This window comes from Rhopilema esculentum, chromosome 6, assembly GCF_057945365.1.
Source record: "Rhopilema esculentum isolate cy_ngs chromosome 6, ASM5794536v1, whole genome shotgun sequence".
NCBI classification, from domain to species: Eukaryota; Metazoa; Cnidaria; class Scyphozoa; order Rhizostomeae; family Rhizostomatidae; genus Rhopilema; species Rhopilema esculentum.
The window spans coordinates 8737513-8749365 of record NC_142820.1 but is presented as its reverse complement, the minus strand read 5'-3'; the positions used below and the strand labels follow the sequence as shown (position 1 = coordinate 8749365).

The 11853-nt window shown below is 33.2% G+C and overlaps 1 protein-coding gene across 2 annotated transcripts; it reads right to left on the bottom strand.

Moving 5' to 3' along the window:
* Positions 1 to 218: 218 nt before the first annotated feature.
* Positions 219 to 11404, bottom strand: LOC135686032 (uncharacterized). 2 transcript variants are annotated; one of them, XM_065202179.2, is made up of 14 exons: positions 11294 to 11404; positions 8785 to 8864; positions 8506 to 8629; positions 7731 to 7836; positions 7499 to 7549; positions 6851 to 6937; positions 6335 to 6406; positions 5689 to 5790; positions 5253 to 5336; positions 4006 to 4107; positions 3204 to 3284; positions 2948 to 3048; positions 2685 to 2799; positions 219 to 1044 (listed from the first exon to the last, which is right to left on the bottom strand). In XM_065202179.2, the coding sequence occupies exons 2-14, from the start codon at positions 8793 to 8795 to the stop codon at positions 920 to 922; spliced, it is 1161 nt and encodes a 386-aa protein (XP_065058251.2). In that variant the 5' UTR covers positions 8796 to 8864; positions 11294 to 11404; the 3' UTR covers positions 219 to 919. The 2 variants fall into 2 exon arrangements, with proteins under 2 accessions (XP_065058251.2, XP_065058252.2); XM_065202180.2 differs by having other exon boundaries at positions 4006 to 4104.
* Positions 11405 to 11853: the final 449 nt, after the last annotated feature.

The following is an 11853-nucleotide window of genomic DNA, read 5'->3' as shown; positions in this document are numbered from 1 at the left end:
CCAAATCTCTGTATCTACGCTTCTACCAACCCTCAAATTAGGTATAAACAGAACTTCAATATCGAGCTCTATTCACTCTCGTTCTTGCATTCGTAGCCGTAATTTGAAAGGGGAAGTTTCAGTGACAATAACGTTGTATTGCCTTGCAATTTTCTGATTTGTGAAAGGCGCAGCTTTGGTCACCAAAAAGACAAGTAAAACAGATATCAGTCGTCGTATTAGCCGTGTGGATGAAAATTTTCAAAAACAATCTTTTTACATTAAGTAACTTTTATAGCCTCTGAATCTAGCAAAACGTAAAACGTTCAGTTTTATATATATTGATGCAATGTCCAAAGATAAATACACAAAATTTCATTATGAACTCAAAACTTTAAGAACGTCTAAATCATTAATGACAAAAAACAGACCAGGTGGTTGTGCTACGTACAGCGTCCGATAAATAACCAAAGCGTTTCACTGATGTATCTTGACTAAGCAGCTGTTATTAACGGCGATTTACAAGAAATGATTGTCTAGTTTCCTTCGAGTCTAGTTTAACTGGAATGCTGCAAAAATCCAATGGAGTTTTTTTATTTCAATGCGTGCCCATCAGATTGGTGACTCAACACCTATCGAAGGAAACTAATTTCTTTCAACATTGCACCCAGCTTAATGACAAAGTTTTGTCTTGACCCATCATCCAAGCCTAAACGCCGCCCATATCCAATCACAAACCCCTCGCACTTTATTACTGGGGAAACGAATTCCTACCCTTCTTTGTTATTCTTCCTGTCCTACACCTATATTTGTCATCTGTTCTATACATCGTATATCGTCTTATTTTCAAAGCACGAGCTTTACTCCGGCTAAAAGCAAACATTTTGGATATAAGATCATAAATGGATAAAATAATACGATGTTTAATGTACATATTATTTCAGGTAAGAAAATTCACGCGTTGGGTAACGGCATCCATTCCACGTCTTTTGATAAGCTCGTTGACATCTTTTTCTTTTCCAACAATGAGGATTTGGTCATCATCAGGGTTCCATGGCTGTGAACCTTGAAAATTATAAAATACCACGAAGTGCAAAAAGCCGTAAAATACTTGAAAAGTACATAGCTTCATCTGTTCTAGAGAGCTACAAAGCCATGCAATGCACTGATCTGAATACATAACGTTTAATAAAAAACATAAAATAGTCTTGTTTTTCTAAGCTGTGACCTGCTGCATGTTTTCAATGTTTACCAACACTACCCTTGATCTTTAAAAGTGCTTCTATTTATGGGACTCACAAAGACACTCTAAACCAAGTCAAGCGAACGCTTTTAAAATTCGCCAGATAAGCACACCGATAACAAGCATTATTTATAAAATGATATTAAATACAAAATTTGACTTTGATGTTGGTGCGAAGACAAAGGTATGCGGTTTTTCAAACGAACGCTATTTGAATTTCAAGCGTTCTGAATACGGTATTTGGCTAAGATGTTGATCTTTTTGTGGGCGGCAAAGATGGCTGGATTTTATCAGTTCCGTTGATCTTGCTCTGTGATTTTTGCAATAATTGAAATTTTGAGCAAAAAAACGTTTTCTTGTTTGTTGATGACAACTTACTCTTTCTTCGAAATGAATGACTAAGCATTTGCATTTTTCTCTATGCCTCTTTTCGTCCATCAGTTTAATAACTTTCTAAGGAAATGCATCTTTCAAATCCACTTTAACTTCACTGTTCTTGATGGTTAGAGCGAATATACAACAAGCGACTGGCATAGGCGTAGCAGGGAGGTAAATGTGATCAAGATTTATATTTTCTAAAATAGGGTTTTTACGCGACGAGACCATAAAAATATATTTCAAAATTTTTTAAATCTGGACCAAAAAACCTGAGAAAAAACTATGAAATGCCACTAAATTTTCGAAATAAGTTAAATATGATACAAATTGGCTGAGATATGACCAAATGCGCACAGGCTCTTTCCCCATGAACACATTGTAAGTTCTGGTGTGGGTTCTTAACTTTAGCGGTGTGGGTTCCTAATTTTATGTTTGCAAAATTCGAATCTGCCATTGGTCACATTTCCCCGACTTTTGACAGATTTTGCTTGATCAGAGATCTAGATTCTAGAAATAGATTTTATTGACCTCAAATTTGAAAACTCTATGGTGGCAAGTTGCATTGCCAAAATTCCATCGAGTCTCTACAAAGAGGCGTTTTTGCTTTGCCAATAAAAAGTTTTGCGCTAGCATGATAAATGAATCTTATGCTGTTCTCCTCGTATTAAATCTCTGCTTTGAACTTGACAATCTAATGATAAACTCTCTATACTAAACTATAAAATTGAAGCTGGCTGGCTTCGTAGCTCTCAACGTAGAAAATAGAAAATTCACATCAGCTCCCAAACCTTTTGAAAGAATTTCTGCGACGAATACATCCAGCTGTCATAGAAGACGACGATCCAATGACAGTTTCACCAGACGAACAATAAAAACCTTTTCACAATCATCAAGGCTTTGCAGCTCCTTGGTTTATTTCAAAAGAATATAGTGATAAAGAATTTATAGACAAACCGTGAAAATTTTAAGTATATCAATTTGACAGAGAAAGGTATTGAGTCCAATCGTTGCAGAGTGGGGTGAAAGGTTCCTGCAGCATTAATTCAAAAATCTAAGTAAGAAATCATAAATAATCAAATCATACCATCAATCATTGTTTGATTCTTTAATATATGTTCTGCCTCTTCTATTAGTCCGCTGCCCCAATAGATGGCTTGGAACACGTCTCTGTATGTCTTTCCAAGACTAACCATGAGTTCCTGAAATACCGACAGTAAATGGAAACAATTCTCAAAATAATTCAATTAATACCTTGAAGAAATTCTGTCATTAATATAGTGAAAAAAGGACACTCGAAGGTATACGAAGACAGGCGAAGACACTCGAAGAAATACGAAGCCAACTTACCGACATTTCGTCTTCAAAAATCATCATCCTGAATCTTTTCTCTCCTTCCTCAGTCTTAAAATATTCGAGTAGCTCTTCACTTTCCTCGTGGACAGTTTTGTCTGACACAAAAAGAAAGAGATTACAAAAAAATTCCAGTTTGTTTTTAACAAATTAACAGAGTAAGAAAAATTAAAACTCAAAATAAAAGACGTGTTCATTCTCATGTCTCGACATATAAAACATATCTTCGTGTAGAAAACAGAAAACAACTCACTTTCAACCGCTTTGTTTACATGTGTTTCCTCTTTCTCTGGCATTTTTCTTTTTCTTCGTCTAGGACTTGGAGCCGGGATTTCTATAAGAAAGAGATAAAAATATGACAATACAAATATAAAGATTACTATGGAGAAACATTTTCGTTGTCGCAGAAAATACATAGATTAACTTGGTCTTTGTTTGGAAAATTTTCGCTAATCAACAATCAAAATTTATCATAACATAATACAATATAGCATCCTATACATACTATTATATAGAATATATACTTTATCATAATTTATCATAATTTAATATAATTTAATATAATATAATATAAAATAATATAATATAATATAATATAATATAATATAATATAATATAATATAATATAATATAATATAATATAATATAATATAATATAATATAATATAATATAATATAATATAATATAATATAATATAATATAATATAATATAATATAATATAACGTAATTGTTTAATTTCTAGTTTGAATTACAAAACTTTTCAACACGCTACTTTGCCACTCAACTATCTTTAAAGGTCAATAGAATACAACCACAAAGTTAAGAAATATTTCAAATATATTTCGAATAAAATTGGGTTTACTGTTAATAAAATTGCTTTGACTAATATCTTTATACTATCTTTCAACAAGATGGAACTTTACTGCCAAGATCTAACTTTCATCTTGTTTCTCTCACTTTACCTTGGCAGAAAGAGCTACAATTCAAAGAAAATTATCAAAATTGCCAGTCCTATTAATTTTTTTAGTTTTAAGAATTTACGATGTAACTAACCTTCGTTATTACTGCCATCGTTGTCACTATCTTCGTGTATTTCCTCATTTCTAATTTCAAGCCTTTGACTACGTCTTGGACTCTTAGCAGAAGCATCTACTTCTATGAAAAGTGGATAAGTTTAGTCGAAAAGTAAATGGAAATGGAGAAAAAGAATGTTCATCAACAATCAAATTCAATTAACATTTCATTTCAATCAGGTAGATCAGTGTTTAGAAACACAGTGCTTATCTAACATTTGTAGGTCTACAGCAAAGAATAGCAACAACAAAACCTACTCTGTATGATAAATAGTGATAAACAATGAATTACGTTGATAAACAATCACAACATATAAAACATAACTAGAGGAATATCTACATTTGAGCAGTAACAGAATAAATCAGTGGCGGACACTTTGTCAAATATTGGGGGAGGAGCCTATTGTTTTGATAAGCTGACGTCACATTTATCCATTGTTTTAGAACAAACGACCGTTGTCTTAAAAAATATTGGAGGCAACCGCCCCCTTTGGGCCCCAGGTGCCCGCAACTTAAAAATAAATTACAATGTCTTCCTGGTATCAAATTAAAGACCCTATATAACATTTTCAAACATTCATAAATCTACAATACTGATTAATTATTATTTTCTTTAGCTTTTTACCACAAACTGTAGAGTTAGAAACTTAGTGACAAAGATAACAAGCAACTTGCTGCGTCTACTAAAGACTTTCTGTCGTTGTTAAATAACATTAAATAAATCAAATTGCTTGATTAAAAAAATAAATAGAAAAATAAAAAAAATTCATCACATGAAACTGAAAGAGCATTCAAAAATAAAAAAATGCAAAGATGAATTTTGATGAATTTCTTCGCAGATGGTAGCATGATTATCCCAGAGCCGTGAATGCAAAACTGTAATCTTTAAAGGAAAATCTTATTTGATTGGTAAGTTCAAATGATTAGATAATTATGTGTTCGATCCACGAAATAGTCATGTCAGCTTACATTACAATCGAATTAAGTTGGCTCTCAAAACATTATATGATTAATTTTATGTTTCGAGTCTCTCCTTTTTCCAAATTTTAAATAAAGTAGGAAAGAAACAAACTGGCTGTTTCTTATTGAAGCAATTTCTATTGGGATCGGCAGGATTTTTAGACATCTTAAAAGTTCGACAACACTAAGAAGGACTTCGGTGACAACAAGTAAATGTCAAAACACTGATTAATCAGAATTTTTTATCAAGAATAGTTTTCAACTCACCATGAACCTGAACACGATTTTCTGATTCCTGATATCTTCTGGCCTTTCGTCTGGGGCTTCGTCTGAGACGTTTTGTGTCAGCATCTGTGTCATAAGGTTGAGAGAAAGTAACAAGACATAGTTTAACCTAAACTAGGCTTTAATCAACGCATAACCACTAGTAACTCAAAAACAACTAAACTTCAATGCGCTAATAAGTTTGAACTAAATAGCGAAGTGTTCTTTGTTGAATTTCAACACAATCTGTTCAAATATTTCTAAGGAAGGTGTCAACTAAACACAACGGGTCAAGCAGAATATCAATAGGCTAGTTTCACCACAATCTGCTCGTTAAATTAGTTTAAATGAGATATCTACAACCGATTCATTAAACGTCTGCTACTATTATTTTCCCATGCTTTGAAAAGATTTGACAGAAGGATGTAGTCTAATCCACCTTCATTATCTGTGCATTCGTCGTCACTGTCTTCAACTGGATCGTCAAGGCTGGTTTCTAGCACTCGACTGGGTCTGGGATTTTGTGCTGGAACATCTATTTCTAGGTGGGTAAGAATAACAACATTAGAATGATTGAAAATGTCAAATACGAAAATGAATTGAAATGTATCATCATCTTATCAACTTTTTATTGAATTAAATTGTAATTAAACTAGGTATATTAGTAAAAACAACAACTTTGAAAATCTGCTTTGAACATTGGAAATCGAGTCTACAGATTGGAGCAATTTATATTTGTTGAGCCTACACTCTGCTTTCTAGAAAATACTATCACTGTGGTGGCCAAATTAATTGCTTCAGAAGTAGCAGGAATTGTGTACCACAAAATAACAACTTGAAGTTGGAAAGGACATTTAACAGGAAAAGCTTTTGCAAAATTATATACTCTTGACTTCAGATGAATATTTTGATTGCTTGTACCATAACAACTTCCTAGGTACATTTGGTATAGCAGTTCATGTCAAACAGATTTAAATTTCTCTTTTGTGCACTATTTGGCGATACCTTGCAAGCCATTTAGCTGCAGGCACTTTGCATTAAAGCAACAGATCAGTGACTGGCTGTCAATAAGCTAAATAGCCAACCTTCAATTTCATCTTCTTCATCCAATACTCTTCTGATTCTTTTCCATGGGCTGCGCCTGGGATTTCGAGCTCCTAATGAACAAATATAACTGATACAATGAAAGCATCAAATTGAAAACGGTTCGACCAACCAGAACAGCTATCACAGTAAAAATTTTTGCTTATTGAAAACTAAGAAGAGCAGTGGTCTAAAATGAAATATTGTTTTGGCGTTTTTGATCAGCCTTCAAGAAAACAAAATCCTATCACGTATAGAGAGAATTAGCTTTCTTGCCAGCACCCTTCAAACTTTTCAGGTTTTAGAGACCACTGACTGACTAGTCGAATCTTAGGAGTGCACATCCAACTTCTTCTCTATTGACTAATAAAATAACTGTACTATTTCCAATAAAATCATAAACTGTTTTATCAAATGGCATTGATACAAACGGCACTGCGTTTGAACAGAGCACATTGGCATTTTTCACTGCTGTCTTTTAACGCATATTTTAACATTTTTCAAGACTCAAAACCCACCTTCAACAAGAATGCATTCGTCAGTTTTCCCTCCCTCCTTTTTGCTTTTTGTGACTTGATTTAATCTGCGACTTTTTGTGGATTTGTCTATTGATAATAAGCAATTTAACACTTAACATTACACAGAGAAGCCAAAGACTTAAAAATTTTAAACTCTAGACATAAACACAGAAACACAGAAAAACAGAAACAAGAACAATAGTCGGTTTACGGTTCAGTTTGCCTTGATTTTCTCCATCAAGACACTCCAGACGAAGTAATTCAGTCCATATTATTAATTCTAGGAAATTTTTTATTCGATCAGTAACTATAAAAAATTTCATGACAAGCCATCAAAATAGGTTACCAAAAACAACTATAAATGCCTTCGCCTATGCTTTGCATTACTTCTAATGCACTTATTCTATTCAGCAAAAACAAAAATTTAAAAAAGGAAGGAAACCTTACAAAAAGGAGACATTGCTAATTTTAATTAATACCAATACCAAAGCTAAAACTGGATATAATTTAGGGCCTTTTCAAACAGATAGTAACGGATTTTTACATGAATAACACACAAACAAAAGTATCATAAGCACTTAATGAAATCTGTGGTATGTAAAAAGAGTGGTTTTGCCTTGATGACGTAAGTTTTAAACGTAACCTTACCATGCTTTTTTTTAGCTGCTGCATTCGAAGTCAGTACTGTCACGGCCTTGCCTAAAAATAATATAGGAGTACAGGATACATTCCTACATCATCTGAAAATTCAACTAAATACTACACATTTGGCAGGTCTAAAACATGTTTGATGTGTTGCTTATAATCTTTGAGCACCCTGCTTCGCTGCAAATAAAATCATTGAATCCATAGCTATTCATATCAAGACATCAATCCTTACCATAAGTATTTGATGAAATCAACTGTCGAAATTGGAATCTAGCATTTTCACCCTCAAGTAACTGAAAACATTTGCTTCTCATGCTCTGCCACGGGTGACAAGTTATCTGTAAAAACAAAAGTGATTAGGCAATAACTTTTTTAAACTTTTTTATGGCACTAGAACAATAAATAATAGACGGAATTATAATAAACTAATCAGCAAAATAATAAACTTCATACTACAATTATCATATTAAAGGGTCTGCACAAGGAGAAGAATGTCTATTTGCAGCGAGCAAAACAAAATAAATATTTATCAAATAATTATGCTGATGGCAATGCAGTATTAGGTAAAAATGGAATGTTACAAATGATCACTACAAAGAAAGGTTGTGTAACAAGTATGACTGACAATTATGTTACTTAGATACAAGTATCAGGGTCATTTATTAGGCTATATCTACTGATATTAATTATAATACTTTTGACTATTCATCATCCCTAGACACACTTGTGATAAAGCAATGATGAGGGAGACTGTGTAGATCATTAGATAAGGTCTCTCTGCTCATCTAAATTTTGCTTTAAGAGAAATGAAAAGTAACAGTCACAGAAAAAGCTCAGACCATGTATAAAAAACTCTCAAAGAGAAAATACCACATATTAAATGTCACATTAGCCAAATCTCACACGTTTTGTGAGTTTTCTTTTGCTGCCATTTTTTCTGAATTTTCACAACAATAAATTCACAAAATTTTTAATGTGATTTTCTGTCTTTTAGAGATAATCCTTACCTTCTTTTTCTCCATGTCTTTATACAATGCATTGCCCCTGACGCTGTGTGGTCCTGCTTCTTTGCCATGCTTTTTAATATAATCTAGCATTGCCTTTTCTTCCTCTAGTGAATACCACTTTTTCCTACGAAAATCAAACCTGAATATACATAAACATTCAAACATTTTCATATGCAACATCTATTTACAGGATCAAAATTCTGGTAAATCAAGATACCATCAAATTATAAGTTTGAAATTTTATATAAAAAAAGAAAAGTTGAAATATTGCCAACTTACTTGGATCCCATGATGCATTAACCCCTTCTTACTTTGCTAAAAATGTGCAGATGGTTTATTCATGTCTTTTCTCAGCTTTCCTTGAAAAAAAAATAGACATCAAAATAATGTACTGTTGACAACAGTGTCATAAATTTTTATGAAGGGGAACAACTTTCCTTTTTTTTTGGTTGTAAGTTTGGGCTGTTGGTCCTGTGGCAATATTTTTTTTGAGGACACAAATCTACAAGCTAAAATGCGCATTTATCAATAAATGGCAAAAAGGAGGCAAAATTGTCGCTTTTGAGCTTTTTGCCAAAATAATTTGAATGTATTATCAAAGGGTGCATTTGCAACCATGCACCCTTTGGTCACGACACCAGAAAATGCTGGAATGACATTTAGCTGCATATTAAGGAGAGTCATTTGTGTCTATTGTGCTTTTTGTAGAGTGTTTAATGATTTCACATGCCATTCACCCACATTTTACATGGCCTTTAACTAAATTTTAATGACATTATGTTATTCTACAGCATTTAAATCCTCAGTCTAACATTTCATATGGCTTTTCAAATTCTCTAAAAAAGCAGTGAGAATATGATATTATCTTTTTCACTGCTTTCTCATTCTGCGTAGCATTACTTATTATATGGCTTTATACTCCGAGAGGTGTTTCATTCTGTATGGCATTTCAAATATCATATGGCATTGCAAATTTCACATGACTCATGTTCCTTGATTCTTCTGCCAACATGCAATGCATCACCTCATGCCACAATGCATCACGTCCTATGAAATGTAAAACGCCATATGAAATTTGAAACACCATATATGAAATTTGAAACACCAAACAAAATGGAACACCACATGGAGTATAAAGCCATATAATAAGAAATGCATCGCAGAATAACCAGTGGGAATATGATAGTTTATAGAGAATTTGTACTAGAATTTAGTTAAAGACCATGTAAAATGGGGGCGAATGGCATGTGAAATTATTAAACACTCTACAAAAAGTACAATTGCAATATAGACACAAACAACGCTCCATAGTATATATGCTATAGCTACCATATTCCTTAAGAATAAATAGCCATTACATTTGATAATTTGGTGCAATTCTCATCTCACAAAGGAAGACCTCTATTGCAGAACTAGCTTTGCATAAAGAAATATTGGGATGATTGTTTATTTGATTTAAACTATTTGTATTTTCAGAATTTTGTTTAATCAAACTTGTTGGTGAACTGCCATGTCTTAAAACACAACATCAGAAATAACGCAAATGGAAGTTTTAGGGACACACAAATGAGAGGAGGATGTGGCATTCCTCCACTTAACTGTTTTCACAGAAAAGAAATAAACTACAATGACTCTTCATGAAGCTTCATTAAGAAATGCAGAATAGAGAAAACAACAGCATTTTGGGTGGTCAGACAAGCTACAAAAATATATTTTTTCAAGCTAAAAAAACTTATTTTGCTTCCTTATGTAATTCTTCTAATATAAAGCCACAATGTAAAATGCAAATTTTTTAAATGAGATTCTCAAAAGAAAACTCTGCATTTAGATTTTGGCTATTCAAACAGATTTGCAGCAGTGCTGCCATATTTGATTGATCTTATGCAACATATCTGCATACCTCTTTCACCAGTAAAACACACTTGTTACAAAATTATTAGGACGATAGTCTACAAATGTAGCATAGGTACTATGGTGGAAGAACAAGAAAGAAGATCAGAGAACCATAACAATATCAAAGGCTGACATTTTCAATTGCAATTTTGATCCAATTGTAAAAATAAACATTAACTAAATAAATCATAGCAATATAAACTGTTTCTGCCAGCAAAAAAAGTTTTTAAATTTGCTGTCAGATAGCCTCTTGACTTCAAAACCATCACTATTGGTCATAGAATGGATAGGTACAATTCTGCAAGAAACCTCTTGAAATATGCAACCAAATCTTGAAAACTCTTTCCAAAAGCTCAGTTTTTTTTGTTTCTCGAAAACTGGATGATTGTGATTCATGGCATTTTTCTTGAATAACCAGGTTTTTCAAAAACATTAAGGTCAAGACAAAGGCAAGACCATGATGCTGTCACGGTGGAATTAATTTCTTGTTGCAAAGGCAGAATGACAAGGTCGTTCTCCTGCTAGAAGGTATTATGGTCTTTTGGCATCACCATAAATGTTTAGTGCACTAGCTTGAAGGTTCTTTGCTATGGATGTAGTATTCAGTGTTGGGGTCCTGGCAAATAGCCAATCACGATACACTTGAATTGTTTTTCAACTCAAATCTTTATTTATCTGAAATATAACAGTTTCCTTACAATTAAATATTACAGTTATCCTGCCATATTAGAATGCTTTATTCATTGTCCTAATACTTTGATCGCGTAAATGGCCTAAATCGCATCATCAGCTTAAGAAAACAACAGTCCTTCCAGCTTACTGCCCTACTAAGAATGCCGGTATACATGTTTCTGACCTCAACAAACATCAATAACCATCACCACTAAAAACTTACCTTCTTGACAAACATCAAGATTTGAATTCAAGTCGACGCCATTGTGCATTCTTTTTGCCGCCTTCCTTCGATAGTGCGCCTACGTAGCGACAAAAAAGTATGCGCGGCAGGGTTGCCAAGTGCTGGCAAGTCCTAATCCCGGAACTTCAATCCCAAATCAGTCCCAAATTTTAAATTCCTCATTCGGTTGCTTAATTTGACATAAATAGTCGAGTTAGTTGCCATAAGAATTGAGTTGCATAAAAATACACAGGATATAAGTCATATACAGTATAAAAGCATACAAATCATTTTTAAATTTGAATAGAAACTAAAACTGCGAAGTCACTGTCTTCCTCGTTACTGTCTTTTGTGTTATTATTTTTGGCTCACTACATTGTCTTTAGCAGTGCGAAAGGAGTTACATAATAGTCAATTTGAGCAATCCATTGACAAATTCTAACAAATTATCCATTTTTGTCCGATAATCCCAAAAAAATCCCAATTTTCACTTTGAATCCTAGATTACAATTTCTGGTCCCAACAGCTTTTTCATAGTCCCAGTTTCGTGAAATCTGGGA

What these genes read in the sequence shown, in the direction of transcription:
- LOC135686032 (XM_065202179.2), bottom strand. An exon ending in CGAATGCACAGATAATGAAG is followed by an intron (nt 5,337 to 5,688) that starts GTGGATTAGACT and finishes CTTATGACACAG; the next exon opens with ATGCTGACACAAAACGTCTC. An exon ending in CGATGGCAGTAATAACGAAG is followed by an intron (nt 3,285 to 4,005) that starts GTTAGTTACATC and finishes TCTTTCTTATAG; the next exon opens with AAATCCCGGCTCCAAGTCCT.